Source organism: Limanda limanda, chromosome 15, assembly GCF_963576545.1.
Source record: "Limanda limanda chromosome 15, fLimLim1.1, whole genome shotgun sequence".
Classification (NCBI taxonomy): domain Eukaryota; kingdom Metazoa; phylum Chordata; class Actinopteri; order Pleuronectiformes; family Pleuronectidae; genus Limanda; species Limanda limanda.
The window spans coordinates 24,815,179-24,834,035 of record NC_083650.1 but is presented as its reverse complement, the minus strand read 5'-3'; the positions used below and the strand labels follow the sequence as shown (position 1 = coordinate 24,834,035).

At 44.5% G+C, this 18,857-nt stretch overlaps 1 protein-coding gene and 1 long non-coding RNA gene across 2 annotated transcripts; both read left to right on the top strand.

Annotated features, from left to right (window-relative positions):
- The first annotated feature begins 6,895 nt into the window (after positions 1-6,895).
- Positions 6,896-13,014, top strand: etaa1b (ETAA1 activator of ATR kinase b). The gene is made up of 6 exons (XM_061086875.1): positions 6,896-7,056; positions 7,946-8,077; positions 8,308-8,372; positions 9,071-9,180; positions 9,274-10,631; positions 12,014-13,014. The coding sequence occupies exons 1-6, from the start codon at positions 6,915-6,917 to the stop codon at positions 12,115-12,117; spliced, it is 1,911 nt and encodes a 636-aa protein (XP_060942858.1). The 5' UTR covers positions 6,896-6,914; the 3' UTR covers positions 12,118-13,014.
- Positions 13,015-16,575: 3,561 nt separating this feature from the next.
- Positions 16,576-17,195, top strand: LOC133020788 (uncharacterized). The gene is made up of 3 exons (XR_009682941.1): positions 16,576-16,645; positions 16,765-16,858; positions 16,950-17,195. It is a non-coding gene; the product is annotated as an uncharacterized LOC133020788 (long non-coding RNA).
- Positions 17,196-18,857: the final 1,662 nt, after the last annotated feature.

Genomic DNA, 18,857 nt, shown 5'->3' with positions numbered 1-18,857 from the left:
GAGAAAAACACACGGGGAGAAAGAGGAGGAGGAGGAGCAGGACAAAGAAGACAGTGGGAAAGAAAGGGAGGAGGACAGAACATACAGGAGGGGAGAGAAAGAAAGAAGGATGGAGCTCAGAGTCACTTTCTATCAAGATCCAGGAAACGTAAATGTTGAAAACCTCCTGTCGTGATGTTAAAGAAAGTAATAAAAAGTTCAGACTCCGCCCCCTGATCCAAATCTGATCCAGAATCAGAAGAGTTCTTCTTTGGGTGTTTCCCCCCCGAGAAGCTCTGCAAGCTGCCAACACAGAACCGACTTCTTCTCCGATGAACATAGATCAATCACGATGTGTATTAAATGGTTTTGTAAGAAGAAAGGAAACGAAAACACAAAGTGGTGTTTGACAAATCTAAATGATGGAGAGATCTCTCACTTCTTCTTCAATCAGACATATTGAGTTATGACTTTTTTGTAGGTTTTCCATCAAACCTCAAACATTCTGAGTTTGATTGACTCCCAATGGAAGCACTTGTGTTTTCTCCCTCCCCCCCCCCCCGGCTCCGTCTCACCCAGGAACATTAGAACCGGTTCAAAGCACCAGATTCATCTTAATGTCCCAACCATCATCCTGCATATTCATATGAATATAACATGACCGCGGCTCACATCTGAATTTATTGGTTTTTCCGACTCCTGCAAATTAGGGGGGGGGGGGGCTCCAATTGATGAATATTTTAGCACATGTGCACTCTGCGGGACATTTATCATCGGCGTCGCTATTATAAACAGAATAAATGAGCAGTCAAACTCGGCTGCTGCTTCGGCTGCACAGACAACCCCCCCCACCCCCCCACCCCCCCTCTCGGTCTCTGCAAGATGGCGGCCGACTGTACACGGCGTCTTCCACTGGATGATGTTGTACTGTACATAAATGTGTAGTATTCTCTTACATGGTTTGCAGTTTTCGCTTCTATGGAATTGGATATATCTGTGTTTTATATCATGACAAAGGTCAAATTGCATAACCACTAAGTTAATTTTTGATATCTGTAATATAAAATTGTATGATCATTATTTGAATGTATTTTAACTTTTGATATTTGTAATTTAATGCATGTTTTAAATGTTTGATATCTGTCTTAAATGTGGACCCCACTAAAAGTAGCTATGTCTTAAGGTAGAGCTAATGGGGATTCTTCTAAATAAACAATAAACAATAAACAATCTCCACAGAAAAGATCTCGTACCTGAATCTGTTTCACCTCCAGTGAAGCAGCAGCGGAGACTCGAGACTCAACCTGATCTGAATCTGTGTGAGTGACGTCCTGAGGGAGAAGAGACAGAGGTTAATTGGATCGACTAAAATTATGATATTTCATTACAGGCATCACGTTTTTGGAGGTTAGCCTATAATAAAAAAGGATGGATTTTGATTTAACTAAAAAAAGGTGAGATTATTTAGCCTTCATCCTTGGTGCTAAGTTAATCGTTGTCCTCTACTTGGTTCATGTGTCAATCAAATCCTTTACGACTTTGACTTTGGATTCTCTCAAGATGAAGTTTGAGTTTTCTGCAGACATTTTAAAAACACCTTATTGTTCTTATTTCTTTAATCTAATGTCTGGGTAGAGCACGAGGAATTAACGTATAAATTCCACTGCAGAATTCATGTGTTTTTTTTTACAGCAAATCACCTTTTTTATCAAATGTTTAACCTTTTTGGTGTGTTTGCTTTTCGGAAATGTCCACTAGGTCGTTGTGAATCCTCCGAACAATATCCTGCTATATTCTCACATTTTTATTCTCTCATCTCACTTGATGATAAGAGTTTTGACCAGAGGGGGGGGGCTGGCAGGAAGCTTTAAGTGATGTCCTCAGAAATTGACTTGGACATTTGCATTGAAACCCACTGGGACCTGGGAAGTGTTTCCAGTAAATGTTAAACCAGAATCCTGAAATCCTCCTGGTCATGTTTGCAGAGAAAATCCAGCATTCCCTACTCTCTCTCTTCTCATCTTCATCTCTAACATCCATTGCTGGCTGAGAGCGCCGTGTGACGCCCCCCCCCCCCATGTGATCAGAAAGGGCTGCTGGGATTCTCTCAGTCAGACGCCAACCCTGGCAGACTCTCTGTGAAGCGGGTGAAGTCCCACAGCTCGGAGACGCTGGCACCGAGACCCGGCGTCCTGGAACGCTTCCACTGCAGAGAGCTGAGCCACATGCTACCTGTCATCCAGCAGGCCCTGCCCGCCAGAGGGGGGGGGGGCTGAGCAGGAGCGTGGGTGGGTGTGAGGGGGTAAACATCGGGATATACCCTTCACCTACAAACATGGAGGACGCCACGTGAGCACCAGAGGCCGTAAGAGGAGATCATCATTTCTGCAGACTCGACTCGGAGATGAGCTCCATGTTTTCCTCCACCTGGCACCTGCCCAGAGTGAAGGAGAACCTGGGACCCACTGCAGTGATGAGAACCCCCCCCCCCCCACTAAACTCACACACACGCACACACACGCCTCCTCATCCTCGTGGCGGTCGACGCCCCTCAGTTCCCCTGGCAGCTTGGCTCCTCCTTCATAAACACCAGCAGCTGCTTTGGGCAATCAGCCGTTAGCTCTTTACTTTCTACTGTAAAACCTCAGGAACCTCCTCATTAGCTTAATCGCTTCTAAACAACCCGGGCGGAGCCAATAAAGAGGAGGAGGCGCTAGGTGGTTAGAGGAGGAGGCGCTACGTGGTTAGAGGAGGAGGTGCCAGGTGGTTAGAGGAGGAGGCGCTAGGTGGTTAGAGGAGGAGGCGCTAGGTGGTTAGAGGAGGAGGCGCTAGGTGGTTAGAGGAGGAGGTGCTAGGTGGTTAGAGGAGGAGGCGCTAGGTGGTTAGAGGAGGAGGCGCTAGGTGGTTAGAGGAGGAGGAGGAGGCGTCTGGGAGAGAAGGAGCGAGCTAGGAGAACCAAGGCTAACCTGTTCCTCCGTCTCCTCCTGCTCCGTCTCCTCCTGCTCCTTCTCCTCCTGCTCCTCCTGCTCAGCCTCCTCCTCCTCCTGCTCCTTCTCCTCCTGCTCCTTCTCCTCCTGCTCAGCCTCCTGCTCCTCCTCCTGCTCCTTCTCCTCCTGCTCAGCCTCCTGCTTCTCCTCCTGCTCCGTCTCCTCCTGCTCCTTCTCCTCCTGCTCAGCCTCCTGCTTCTCCTCCTGCTCCGTCTCCTCCTGCTCCTTCTCCTCCTGCTGGGACAGGAGCCCACGGCGGAGGAGCAAACACAGAAAGGCTCAGAACCCGAGGCCTTCTCCTCCTGCTCCGTTTCCTTCTGCTCCTTCTCCTCCTGCTCCTCCTCCTGCTCCTTCTCCTCCTGCTCCTCCTCCTGCTCCGTCTCCTCCTGCTCCTGCTCCTTTTCCTCCTGCTGTGACACGAGGGATGAAGGCTCAGAACCCAAGGCCTTCTCCTCCTGCTCCGTCTCCTCCTTCTCCTCCTGCTCCTCCTCCTGCTCCGTCTCCTCCGTCTCCTCCTGCTCCTCCTCCTCCTCCTCCTGCTACTCCTCCTCCTGCTGGGACACGAGGGATGAAGGCTCAGAACCCAAGGCCTTCTCCTCCTGCTCCGTCTCCTCCTTCTCCTCCTGCTCCTGCTCCTCCTCCTGCTCCGTCTCCTCCGTCTCCTCCTTCTCCTCCTGCTCCTTCTCCTCCTGCTCCTTCTCCTCCTTCTCCTCCTGCTCCTCCTCCTCCTGCTCCTCCTCCTCCGTGGAGAGCTGACGCCTCCTCATCAGATTGAAGTGACACATCGATTCTCTTTATTCTGTGTCTGACTCTCACTAGTGAGTGAAGCCAACACTCAGTGTGACGGGGGGGGGGGCGTTACGGTGACTTGTAGACCCCCCCCCTTTCCCCCCCCCGGGCGTGGATTTGCGTGGCGGCGTGATATGACACAGCTCGCTTCACAGAGCGATAGGGAAACCCCCCCCCCAAGACGATCTGAATGCATTAAATAAAGAGAAAAGCATGAAACATAAGTGTTGATTAAATCTCTGGTTCAGACGTTGGGCCGTTCCACTTAACCTCTTTACCAGGCCCCGCCCCCTCCGCCCCCCCGACATGACGCTGGTCTGTGGGATGAACACACTGTCTGGCACGTGGAGCTCGGATGATTGGTATATTAATTTATTCTTAAAAGACAGTTTTAAGTGACATAAATATCATAATTTTGTAAGTTATTTATCAAGCAAACGTGTCGATATTTACTGGTCCTGGTTTCTACTTTGAGGAAAATCTTCTTTCTTTTAGTTTGATATTGGAGCTGTTTTTAATCTATCTTTTCATTTTTATGTATTTTGTAAGTGATGGGGTCTAACTGGAACCATCTATATCAAATGTGAGTTTATGGTTATGATACAGAGTTGAACTCGGGTCAAGTTGGGAGAAATAACGACTGAACAACATTTTAATGACAAACTAAATATTATTCTATCGTTGTTACAACCCGTGTGTTATTTTTCTCTTCTGTTTGTTATTTGGCTGCATTTTTAATGTGGAACATGTGTTTTTCTTTCTGAAATGACAACAAAAACCTAAACATTAACATATTTATATCTATTTGACGGATCTGTTGCACCTGAATGATTTTTGTCTTATTTTCCATATTTCCTTCCTGCACCAGCGATGCTTTTGATTCACAAGCCGTCGGAGGAGTTTTCCTGAAAGATGACACGTGTTGCCGTTGCCCTCAGCTCACATACAGTTATCGTTAGCAATGCTTAAATATGTCCTGATGTTTTTATGAATCAAGAATTATGATTTAACCCGGGAAGTGGAGGCAGCGGCTGCAGGTCGTCGGATCTGGCGTCCAATCAAAGAGCGGCGGGTGATTGGCTTCCCCCAATTCTCTTTATTGATAAACTACTTCCAAATGAAAACAATCAAAGCAGAATCAAGTATAATCAAGAGCAGTAATGCACTGCAGCCGTGTGTGTGTGTCTGTGTGTGTGTGTGTCTGTGTGTGTGTGTGTGTGTGTGTTATAGATTACACAATACTATTCCTGCAGCACAGCACCTCAGTAAAACATTTTCTACACAAAATCTCTCTCACATCCAATCTACACTGACTTTCCTTACTGTACCACACACACACACACACACACACACACACACACACACACACACACACACACACACACACACACACACACACACACACACACACACACACACACACACACACACACACACACACACACACACACACACACACACACTATGGAGGTATACAAGCACCATCTAGTGCTTTATTCTAGAAATTGCTCGACAGAATGTCAGGATTGTGATGAACAATCTCAAACCTTCAGTTGCTTTACAATGTTATTTTCATTAACATATTAAAATCTCACTGTGGAATTATGGTTCATCTATTTTTTTAATCACATCGTGAGACTGAGACTAAACAATATTTTTACCCATGCAATTCAACAGTTCATGAAATTCAACAATGTCCTGGATTTCATTGATTATCATGTACGAATACATATCCAGGCAAAATGTTAGATATGGTAATAAGAACGAATATTTCTACGGATGAACTGAGTCCAAAACAGATTCTTAGACCTGACTCGTGACAAAATATGAAACAAAAACTGTTTAAATGTATTTTATGATGTGAAGCAAGATCTTGATCAGTTCTGCATTAAGCTCTTTAATACTCAACTTCTCCAAACAACACAACATAAATACCTCATATGTGAAGTATGAGAGAAAAACAAAATCTGTGATATGACAAAATACTTTGTGATAGTGTGATTATAGAAACGTAAAGCCTCAATCACTCAATGACAATAGGAAATATTGATATATAATTAATGATTGTTTGTGAAGTGGAAAGACAGAGGCAGGAGTTACAACATCTGACATAACAAGACAAATAATAACATAAGGAATAAAGGGATGAACTCATATCTTGATGTTATTAAATGTACAATACTGAGTCTGATGTTTATGAATGGAAACTGGTTGCAGATTCAACCTCAGCAGCCAAACAACATGTAATATGACATGTGCCTACAAATGTATTTCAGTCATATCCAAACATTTGTGAAGTGTCTAATAAATTTGTTTGACACGAGACATGAAATCCAAAAACAAACCAAGCAGCTTCAGGCCCAACGAACCTGATCTGAATTACACACGAGAGGGAAACCTTCATGTTGGAACCAGCCCGTCTGTCGTCATGTGACCTGAACTGCTTCAAAACAGCCGAGACAAAAACAAGTTCTCATATTAATAGGTTTCCAGATAAAGAGAAAGTTTACAAATCCACAAGGTGATAAAACAGATTCATTGTTTCCTGTTTACTCAGCTAAAGAAACACAACCAGTCCATGAGTTCTTCTGGATGTTTCCACATTTTGATATTAAACTTTATATTTGATCGACACTGTTCTGTCATTGTTTGTTGTATTAATAAATTCCTTTATTAGAGTTTCAGTTACCTTGTTCCTGCAGCAGCTCTACTTCCTGGTTTGGACAAATCAGGTGGGTTAGGGCGGAGCTTGTTTCAATACAGAGGCCCTAATTGGAACAGACCAACAACTGTGACAACATGAGGGGTGTTGTGTTGTATTGTTTGCCCTTTTGTTTATGATGGTTTAGTCAGTCAGTACAATCACTACACACACACAAACACACACACACACACAGACATATATATATACATGGAGGAAATAATCCCCATCAAATGCATTAAACAGAATATCTAAACACGTTCTGTTATATTTAAAAACATCACGTCACAGTTTCATCTCCAGCTCGTCTCAGCCTTCGAGCGAACTGGGACAAATTCCCTGCGCGGCTTCCGTAGCCCTCTGACGTCACCATCCAACATGGCGGCCCGCATCGACTGAAAGGAACACAACACAAAGTGTGGCATCGTTGTTGTTGTTGTTGTTGAAGCGTGGAGCCGATGAGACAAAGTGCTGCCTCCGGATCCGAGGACTTCACCGACCTGTGGAGCGGGGTTTCGAGTCTCTATCCCCGGGAAGCTCCGGAGAGGAGCCGGGCTCCGGAGATGCCTGGAACCGGGGCTCCAGCAGCGGTGTGTCGAGGTGAGGCTCCATCACAACAACAACACAACAACAACATCAACAACAACACAACAACACATCAACATCTGCTCTAACAACACGACCGGCACCCGGTGGACCGGCTCGTCTCTGTCAGGTTGACCCGGGTCCGAGGAGCCAAGTCCCGCAGGAGACGAGTCCCACCGACCGACTCCTTGTTCCTTAAAATACATAAAAACATATAGTTATGAATCTGCTTCTACTGGACACGTGGTCTGAGCTTCTCTCTATCATTCAAATCACCTCAGTGGCTTGTTTGTAACCTGTGTTTTATTTGATTAGTCTTAAATTATGTTATACTGTTCTATTATATTTCTCTATTTCCTTCATTTAACTTTTGATTAACTTTACTTTTAATCCATAGTTATTGTAAAGCAGTTAATAACTGTTTTTTTTAATATAATGATCATCATCATCATCTGGGTTCCACTACTCTCATCCTGTCCACTGTGTACACAGCACACATGATTTGACTACTTAATATGTTGAGTACTTATATGTTCTGTCTATTTGTATGTTTATACATATTTATATGGAAGAATTCATAATATAATTGACTTTAACTAATTTCACCACTGACACGTTGACCACAGGTTTTCAGAAATTACTGACTCTGTCCATCCACTTAATGTTGTGAGAAAAAACAAGTATTTTTATGCATAATATAGAGATTGTATTAGAAAATATATAAAACACGTGACAGCACAAACTAGGAACTAAAGTAATCCTCTGGCAAAAGATTAAGATTCAATTCCCCTGATAGTTCTATAAATCTTATTAAATATCATGATCTTTCTTGGTGTAATAACTGTAAACTAGACGTTGCATGTTGTTATTTATCTGATCTGATGAATCTCTGTGTGTTTGACAGATTTGCAGAGTCCCACTCGCAGAGGAGGAGGCAGCAGGTTCACCGGCCTGAACAATGGAGATTCTCCAGGTGACGGAGAAGTGTCTCAGGATATCTTCTGGGATTCAACGTCCCCGGATCAGGCTCACACCGGTAAAACTCCTTATGCTCATCACAAGATTCATATGTTTCCTTTCTATGACTTCATATCTGTCACAGCTGAATGACAACATGCATCTGGCCGTGTTATTTAATATCAATGAAGTCTGCAGGACTTGTCAAAAGGATTTTGAGGGTTTTACTGTGACACTTATCATATGTAATTTACTTTGTTTTTACTGGTGGACGCTTTGTAATATGTATTTGAATTTGTTTATTTCCAGGCTCGGGGTTCAGGAACACCAGAGTTGTGGAAATATCGGATATTGTCAATCGCATCGCTCCAAAGGTCGGTCGCCTCTTCAGCGTTTTACTAACCCAGGAATCTACATGTTCAAATGTCGTGTTGATGTTCATGGTCACTAGGGTTGCAAAATTCCGGGAATATTCAAAGTTGGAAACTTTCCATGGGAATTAACAGGAATATACGGGAATTAACGGGAATTAACGGGAATAAACTGGAAATGTTGTGGGTAATTTATACTAACCGTATTTACCTTGTCATATACAGACATAAATATAAACATTTTGTTTTGTCATAGGCTGATTTGAGCCCTGAGGAAACTTTGGGCACTTGACTATATGCTTCTGCATCGTTGTGTCATTCTTAACATAGGTCTTTGCACAGTATTTGCAAATGTACACAGCCTTTCCTTCTACATTGGATGGGGTGAAATGTCTCCACACATGAGAGAGTGCACGTGGCATTGTTCTGTAGAATAAGATGAGAAACAAGTTTGTAAAAAAACACTAATGCAATGCCAGAGATATAAATAGTTAGCCAAACAATTGGAATCGTCTGTAAACATATTTTACAATTGATGGATAAATGAATGGAAATAGTCTAGATGAACAGATGAACAATCCTCAATCAGCATGCTAATACATTTTCGGAAAGTTTCCGGAAATTTACCGGAAACTTTCCACCCCTTTGCAACCCTAATGGTCACTGAAGTTTAAAGTCTGTTTTCCTTGTGTGTTGTTCAGGATGTGAAACCTCAACAGACGGACTCCGCTCTGCTGCAGTGGATCGGTGACAGCGCCGTCCCGTCCACACCGGAGATCCGTGTGCAGAGGATCAGGAAGAGGTCCAGTCGGTGTGTCATCACTAACTGAACCCAGAACCCTCTGATCTGTGTTTGTGTGTTTGTTATTGTGGGTCTAACTTCTCTATTCCTTCCTCTTCCCAGGCAGAGCAGCGTAGACGACCTCATGAAACTGGCCAAGCAGTTTGACCAGAACATGCAGCAGGACAAGGAGACCACGGAGCGACTCAGCACTTTCAACCGGGACCTTGATGAATGTGTGAATACGTCAAAAGTGAAAACACAAGAGACATCGTCCCCCGGTGGCGTGAAGGACCCGAAGGACCAGGTGGAGGCGGAGCTACAAGCCTTGTTCGACTGCTCCACTCAGAACTTCAGCGGCCGGCTCAGCCAGAGCTCCGTAGCTTCCGCCTGCTCACAGGAAGTAAAACCTCGACCAGCTCAGAAGCCAAAGTCCGGTTCAGCTGCTCAATCTGCTGGAGAAAAGGGAACTCGCGGTTCCAGTGCGAACAACTTGGACGACTTCGATGACGACTGGGATAATGACGACCTACTTAACGACTCCTTCGTGCTGGCGATGAACCAGAATCCCGACCAGCTCCAGAACGCCCAACCTGACGCCACTTTGCAGTCCAACACTAAGATTCAAACTACTCACTTTACCTCTGTACGCACGGCGTCCCCAAAGAGAAGCTCTGGGCCTCAGCCTTCACACATTCCCTCCAAGCCCAGCGGCCGAATCCTCCAGGAGCTGTGTCCCAAACTGAAGACCAGCAACCGAAGCACTTTCAAGTTAGAGTCCAACCCTCTCTTCCAGCCGGAGTCGGCCCCCAAACAGGTTTCCAGCTCCAGGTTCACTGCCACTCACACTAAATCACAAACATCTGACTGGAAACCCGCTGCCACAAAGACACTGATCCCTCCTCAACCGGACAATCCGAGGAAGGGTCTCGCTGCGGACTCGTCTAAAGACGTCTCCGACAGCCTCTGGGGCGACGGGGCGGACGATGCTCTGCTCTACCAGGTGTGTGACAGCGTGGAGAGGATCTCCAGCAGCCAGCAGCAGCAAGGCAGCGCCGGCAGCTGCCAAGAGAAACCAGACTTCACTGTCGACAAACAGAGGAAAACCACGGCGCCGCTGCCAATCGACTCGACCGGGTCCACGGGCGCCGGCGCCAGCAGACCGTCGACGAGCGCCTTCGTCCGTTCTAACTCGTTACCACCGGGGACCAGCTGCGGAGCTGTGAACTACCGAGGCTGGAACGTTCCCATGAAAGGAGCCAGCAACCAGTCGGGGATGTCTCAGAGCCTCCCGGGGGGGGGGCGCGGGAGTCTGGGCTCGTTCAGCCGGGTCGGGGATCCCCCCGGAGCGGCCCAGGCCGGGGGGGCTAACGTGCACGTGAAGGCGTCGACAGTGACAGCCAGGACGCCGCAGAACGCCAAGTCCTGTCACACGGCGTTCAAGAGGAACGTCTCGGACTCGGCAGCGATCTGCAGCAAAGGTGAGGAGAGGTTAGGAAAGCTGTTGAAGGGATTCTGCTCTTCTCTGTGAATTGTTGCTTTCACTTCACTTCCTGTCTTTCCATCTTCCACCTACTCTCAGTTTTGTGCTGGAAGTTTAAAGTCACGTAAAACAGACGCCACATGATGATCTTATAATCAGTGACAGTTAGGGTTGCAAAGGGGCGGAAAGTTTCCGGTAAATTTCCGGAAACTTTCCATGGGAAGTTAAGCTCGGGAATTTTGAAAAAAAACTACGCAAATTAAACGCTGAGCAATAAAAACATCATTCAAAACTCTATTTTAAAGATGTATGGAACGTTGAGTTTCAACCCTCCACTGTGCATTCTTCCATCACATGCACAGATAACTCCCAGCATGCTTCACTCTACAGCAGGGCTACTGAGGCCTGCTGTAGAGTGCAGGACTAGTCAGGTAAGTTTCCATGATATTACTGGGAAAATATATGAGCATGCTGATTGAGGATTGTTCATCTGTTCATCTAGACTATTTCCATTCATTTATCCATTAATTGTAAAATATGTTTACAGAAGATTCCAATTGTTTGGCTAACTATTTATATCTCTGGCATTGCATTAGTGTTTTTTTACAAACTTTTGTCTCATCTTATTCTACAGAACAATGCCACGTGCACTCTCTCATGTGTGGAGACATTTCACCTCATCCAATGTAGAAGGAAAGGCTGTGTACATTAGCAAATACTGTGCAAAGACCTATGTTAAGAATGACACAACGATGCAGAAGCATATAGTCAAGTGCCCAAAGTTTCCTCAGGGCTCAAATCAGCCTATGACACAACAAAATGTTTATATTTATGTCTGTATATGACAAGGGAAATACAGTTAGTATAAATTACCCACAACATTTCCAGTTTATTCCCTTTAATTCCCGTATATTCCAGTTAATACCCGTTAATTCCCATGGAAAGTTTCCAACTTTGAAAATTCCCGGAATTTTGCAACCCTAGTGACAGTTCAGTGTATGTGCTCGTGAACAGTTCCCCCCCGAACCAAGTGAACACGCTGCCACGGCTTTGATTTGTGACGCTGTGGCGTCCAAACCTCAGGAAGCTTCACTGCCAGAGAACTGGTTCTGTTTCTCCTTCTGGACATGGAGGGTTGAAGGATTTGTTCTTTCTAACGAGTTTAACAATGCTCCTTGTTATGGAAGCAACATTTTGTGTTAAATTCAAATTCAGTTGCTCACAATCAGGGCAGGAAAACACCTGGTGGGATTGAGATCTCCCCTTTTTCTCTTCAGGTCTTTTCAAGTTGGTGAAGTTCTTAGCGTTTCTTTTCCCAGGGAAACCAGATTCAGTGTTTCCATTCATTCTTTTTTTCTCACTTTCCTTCCTCCCGTCCAGTTTTCGTCACAAGCCAGATGACAGGGAAGTGCTCGGCCGCTGAGATCGAGAGGAAGAAGCAGGAAGCTCTGGCCAAGAGACGACAGCGACTGCAGAAACCGTAGAGAAGCTCCGCCCACACGGAGGGATCATCAGACTGTAAACAACCTGAACACGACTCATCAGTGTTAATACTTTACTGTTCGATCACTGGGTTTCAGTCGATCTGAACTCACACAGGAAACCAAGCTGCCTGTTGTTGACTCGGAGCTGCTGGATGTTTGTGCTGCTGACGTAGAAACGTGTTTATAAGAAGTGAGTCGGAGCCGAGGATCCGATCTGCTGCTGGGACGACACTAAAAAGAGATTCTCCTGAGCCTTTCACGTTTTGTTACATAGTTCAAATGACTGAGTTTGACTAAATCCCAAATGCTGATTAAAACTGTTCACTTTCTTTGGGTTGTTTTCCTGCTCACACATTGTAGATTTAGTTTTTTTTTGTTAAAAAGTGAATTTATTACTGATCAAATTGTAAAACAAAGAACTGACCAGACATAAAAAACATGAGTAGATGTGAACCATGAGAGTAACTGTCGTCTGCTGTTTGGATTTGATCAGATAATAGAGAGATCAATTATGTGCCTTATACTGATGCCTGCTTTTAAAAGATTTTGCCTTCTCTCATACTTGATTGATTGATTAATTGATTGATTGATTAATTGATTGATTGATTGATTGCCTTTCGAAGAGACAGTGAATCAAGACAGTTTAATACAATCTAAAACTTTTGTTTAGGGCCAAACTAGACGATTAATAACCTGTCTGAAAATAACCTGTTGTTTCTTTTGTGTTCCTCTGTATTATCGTGCAAGTCACCTTTTTTTGAATCTATGTCTGAATCTAGTGTTATAAACTCAGTGTTGTGCCCCCCCCTCTTCTATTGGCACAGATTATTGTAATAGCCATGCTATGCACCTTTTCACAGATTGTAAATCCAACAGCAATAAAAGAAACACAACCATGGAGCTGGATCGGATTTTATTCTCACACAGGATGTTTTGATCGGGAGTGTGATGAAGAAACAATATTTATACTTCGATGTCTTCGAATGACATAAGGACATTGACTCAGATAGTTCAGGAAAATATGAAAAGAGGAAAAAGTCTAGTTCCTGATCATCTTTTGACCTGAGGAAGAATCCGTTCCATTTCAGATTTTACATGGTTCCCACTGTCTGGTCTATTTCCCATAGTTCACATGATACAGTTCAAAACAAAGGAATAAAGATTCGAGTTAGACTAAACTGATCCAGTCATACTTTAGTGTGAAACCCCCCTAAAGACCTCAAAACACACACATTTACATCGATCTGGTTTTTTGTAGTAACTTCAACACACACACACACACACCTGAGTTGCGATGTCTAATAACATTTATTCAAACAATACCAAAGCACAGCAGACGTCTCCTGATATGTGGACATGGATCCGTTTGGCTGCAGCGATCAGTTTCATATCACAACAGTGTGAGTCCAGACTTCACTTCTAGACACAACATGTGAAGCTCTTCTCCGGTCACATCCAAACAAGCTCACTACAGTTTAACTCTGATGCTCTGACGGCGGCCATGTTGGGAAACCGGACCTCGGGGGTGTGAGACCGAGGCCGACCCGAATCTCCAACGTGCCAGGAAACCGAGTGATCGCTTGAGAACGAGTCTGTGGATTCTTCAAACTGGACGTCAGGAGACATGACGCTGATCTGGCGTTAACTCGTCCTCGTCCTGTCAAAATAACACACGTCAAAATCACTCGTTCACCGATGACATGATCGAAGTTTCTTTCCAAACTCAGCAAAGGGTAATTTCGCAGCTGTTTTTACAGAACCGGTCGAAACTGCTCTGAATTGGACCTTTAAAAAACCTGAGGTGTGTATTTTGCTTCGTGTTGCACAGCTGGTTTGGATTCTGAACGCACACACTCGCTGGCGTCCGTCCCTCCGACCCCGGTGTGTGTGTGTGTGTGTGTGTGTGTGTGTGTCTCAGATCTGTTGACAGGTCCAAGCAGATTTGATGAGCCCATTTCGCAAATCTGTTTTCAACAAGTCGTGGCCTGAAGAGTGGCGTCCATTGTGAGCACGCCACCGCCTCCGTGTGCAGCACATTATTGTTATTACACATGAGGGGATTATTTTAATATGAGGACTAATTTGTGCTCTGGCCCCTTATCACTGTGCTCACCTGCTGTGTGTGTGTGTGTGTGTGTGTGTGTGTGTGAGGTGTGTGTGTGTGTGTGTGTGTGTGTGTGTGTGTGTGTGTGTGTGTGTGTGTGTGTGTGTGTGTGTGTGTGTGAGGGCAGCACAGTATCCTCTTTGTGATCCCAGGAGAATTCCTCCCTGTCCCTCCCTCCAGCCCCTCCCCAGCCATTACCTGCCTGTGAAAGTTCCCAGGTGTGTGTGTGTGTGTGTGCAGGTGTGTGTATTTGCCTCTTCATCCCAGTCTGAGCACGTCGGAGCCCCCCCTCCTCCTCCTCCTCCTCCTCCTCCTCCTCCTCCTCCTCCTCCCTGCCCTATCCGCTTCCACCCGGTCCCGCTGTAAATCAGATGGCAGGGCAATTTGGCAACAGCATAAAAGGCCCCTAGTTTTTTATGACTATGATTATGGTTATGATGATGACTAGTATTTATTTCAACTATCTGATGAAACCCCTGGCTAAAGCGAACAGGTGTCGGGCAGGTACAATATCGCGCCCGCTGAAGGATCCCTGTGAAGTCGCCACGGAAACACAAACAGAAGAGAGAGTTTGTTTCAGCGCCCGCTCGTCCGACGCACTCGGAGCGAGTTCTGAGGATCGGACGTTCGAGAGAGCAGCGCCACAACGTGCTCTTTGTGGAGAGAGAGAGAGAGAATGATTTATGGCTGCGAGTCGGGCCGAAGGCAGTAATTGCCGCAGTGACGATCACTGCATGAAAAGAAGCGTTTGTGTCAATCTGTGTCGCAGAGAAGTGTTGGCACATCCTTCGGTTAACGACTTTCACACGTATCTGCAGGCAGCAAAGGAAACGCTCAGGGTTCCTGCAGTTGTCAAGCCTGTGAGCTGTTGAGATTTGACCCCCCCTGCTCCAACTCCTAGAGGACGCTTTCACATGCAAATGACAATGCTCTGAGCTTCACAAATGCAAATCAGTTTCCCTGAGAGCAGATAACACCAATGTGTAAGAGGCACCAACAAACTATCTGGCTGAGTAAACCAGGCTTAAAATAAATATTAAACCTGAAATCTTAAATTGTTCTTAAGTAAGTAAGTGTGCTATAATGAATTATATTGTATACCACGAACAAAGGTCAAAGCAGTCAAAAGAAATGAAACAATGCACTTTATTTCAAATTTTTATTGTCATCCAATCCTAAATCTCAACAACTGTACAGAGTGGCACAGTCACTTTTTCAATTGTGCTGGTTAAATGCACAGAGGAAGTGTAAACCACACCTCTACCAGCAAATAAATGATGCTGGGTATGATCATCTGTGTCCTGTAAGCTCCAAACTTCTACTGGCTTTCCATAAAAATATCTGTCCTCCCAAAATACTGGCATCAAATTCACATGTCAATGGCAAACTAAGCTGTTCCATGAATTATAAATGGTACCTTTTCACCACTACTTTCAAAATTGCTATGAAACATTCATTGATTTAATGATTTAATAATAAAAATAGTAATATTTAATCCCCCATGGACTGCACAGTGACAAAACACAGCAGCCGGCTGTTTGGATACAACATACATCTCCACTCAGTTTGATTATTATTTTAAATATAAAGGAGACACAATATAGAGCTTAAATTCCTTCATAATTTGAACTTCAATTGTCTAATTGTTGTTATTAAACTTTCTCAGTATTCCATTAAAACAGTCAACACTTTTATCCAAAGCGACTTACGATAAGTGCATTCAACTATAAGGTTACGAACACAGAACAGCGTGAATCATGTGTGTAAATGTACTAAACGCCACAAAAAATAAACCTGGCCTCAGTCAAATACTTATCCCATATGAATTAACCGCTGCTCACGTCACCCGCTCGCGTCATCAGCTGATGGACTCGTCCAATCAGAGCCTCGTAAACGCCGTGCAGCAGCGTCGAGTGTCCCGCAGACAGGAAGCGGGTCGTGTTTAGCTTGTCCCGTACGAGTGACTCTGTCTTCGGGGTAAATAACTTGCTGAAGTCGACACGACGCTGTTCCCTGGAGGAGAAGATGAGTGCGTGTGGAGGCAGAGCCGCGGGCCCGGTGTGGACGAGTCGAGGCGGAGAAGACGGAAGCACAGTCCCTGAGTTACGGTGAGCTAGAGACGCCATGCTAACCACTAAGCTAACCCTACATCTGAAAGCATGTCCGCCACTCTTTGGGATAGCGAGAAAGTTGCTAAAATACGAATACAGCATCGAGTGCTGGAGCAGATCTAGTGCATGTGTAAATATGTATGAATTACTTAGATGTAACAGTTTGTTCTCGTTAAGTTTTTTCATCAACGTGACTTTTTTCTGTATGTTTTCACAGCCTCACCCCCCCCCCCCCCCCACACACAAACAAAAAGGCGTTAGGCTGAGACGCTGAAAGTCCGGATTTAAAGTGCAGAAAATGAAGCCATTGAATGTAAGTAACTGTTTATGAATTGTTTTGGTGTTTTTTTGCTGTGGATCTTCCAACGGTGATGCAGCGCGGCTATTTCCGTTTATTAATAATAAAGTCATGTTACATGTGTTGTTTTCCAGCTGCCTGTCCATGACGTACAAAGACACACTATGAGCCAGTATGATCCGACCAGACCTTACATCAGCATTGAGGAGTTGTCGGAGAAGAAAGAGGGTAAGGTTATATTCATTAAATAATTTTCCAGTTACATGTAAAGGTGTATGTTGTAATTGAACTGTGCTAATTTTACTGAATGTGTTTACAGCTGATTGAAGCGGGACAGATGACATGGATCCATCCTTCCACAGCCAGGAGCACACCGACCTGTTTCCCACACTTCATATAAGACTGGAAGCTACACTGATCTCACAGCTACACACCACAGACGTCTACACACTGGAGAAGAGTCCCACAAAGAAGTCATGACCCAGAGGCTGCAGAGAAACATTTCAAGCCTCATCTGAGTTTTTGTACAATATTTTTGCTGTATGTAAATAAAGCTTTCACTCCACATATACCTTGTTCACATTTGTTCCCTGTACAATATGTTCACCTATAACATCAAGCATCACATGAATGTTTAGTTTTAATTAACTGCAGTGCTTTTGGTAAAGGCTTACTTATAAATAATAATAAATATTAATATATACATTTTTATTATAAATATTGTGTGGGAGGGGCTTACCCCACGTGCGGAATGCTGTGACCCCACGTGTGCACTGCAATGACCCATAAGGTGACCAATAGCAACACTTCTACCAACCAATCACGAGTGACATTAGTTTCAAGGGTCTGTGGTTTCCTCCAATGGTGAGTAGAGAGAGGTTCTAGCCAGCGGCTGGACTCCGATTCATATGCTAATTAGATCACACGTCGCGATCGGTCCGCGAGGCTCAGCGAGCCCCCCCGCGGCTCTCTCCTTTGTTCTCCAAATCCCCCTTAAGGTCCGCAAACGCCGATAGACCCACCTTGTCTTCACTGGCGAACGCCGAGGTAACATCATGGAAACAGTTGGTTACAGCAGGGGATTAGGCCTGTCCGTAGAGGTTCACTGTGACAATAATACTGCTTTTCGTCTAGTGGATTATGTTACCATGGCACCTGTTTAAACTGTCTATTCTTATGTGAATGTTTTCATTTGTGAAGGAGGAGAGTTCGCAGCTTGGATCTGACGCGTGGAGACGTTCAGTGAAGCTGGGAACCGGCTCCGGGTCGGCGTGGAAACAGTTTAGAGGCGAAGGAGAGCGAGTGATGGACGGACTCGTGTTGTGTCATCGGATACGTTCGGGAAAGTTTGTCCGAAACCAAAACAACCTGGAATAGCTATGATAATATAATCAACACGTGAGAGAAAAGAAGTTTGATGAACACGAAAGGAAATAAATATGAATCTAAAAATACTACAGTCATGCACAAGCTACACAGAAGATGAGCTCACACACAATGCAAAATATTTGTTCAAGCTTAACGATAGTTTATTCAGTACATGTTACTCCTCATGTTCACATTTAAAACTCATAAATGTTTAATAGGGACGTTTACTCACATGACCTCTGACCTCTCCTACAGGTGTTCAAGTAAAAAGAGGATTTTTCCTTAACACATCAAAACCCTGATGTGTCACAGGTTCAAATCCCTGAACCGATGAAGGATATGGAACAAAAAATATAAAATAAATAAATGAATTGATGTTGTGTATAGTCATAACAATAATAAGATGGTAAAATCCAGTTTTATCTTCTCCAGGAGGGAGGTTAAAGGTTAAAAATGCACAACTAGAATCAGTAAAGAGTCCCCTTCAATTAAAATATATAGTGAAAGCCAAAGTATCTAAGCTACTCATTAGTGCTAGTTACATGTTTCTAACCCTATTTGAAATTAAACCCCAGTTAAATCCACTAAATCTAAATATTTATTTGGATTTGCACCAAATTGCCGTCTCTTCCTGTTCTACGTTCTGCTTCACCCTCCTCCAGTGACATCACACGGTGTCATAATACCATAAAGACTTGTAATACTTACCATCTCTTTCTGTGTTGTGCTTGGCAGTGAAAAGTGTTTGTTCAACTGTTTCATCGCCGTCTCTCCTGATTGAATTTGTGTAATCCTGCTGAGAGACACACAAACACACACATTTCACACTGATGCAGAAAGAAAAACCCCAGTTTGACTG

Excerpts from the sequence above, each read along its gene's own strand:
- etaa1b (XM_061086875.1), top strand. The coding sequence starts at position 6,915 with ATGAGACAAAGTGCTGCCTCCGGATCCGAGGACTTCACCGACCTGTGG. Across the intron at positions 8,078-8,307 it reads CCCGGATCAGGCTCACACCG|GCTCGGGGTTCAGGAACACC; the intron begins GTAAAACTCCTT and ends GTTTATTTCCAG. Across the intron at positions 9,181-9,273 it reads ATCAGGAAGAGGTCCAGTCG|GCAGAGCAGCGTAGACGACC; the intron begins GTGTGTCATCAC and ends TCCTCTTCCCAG.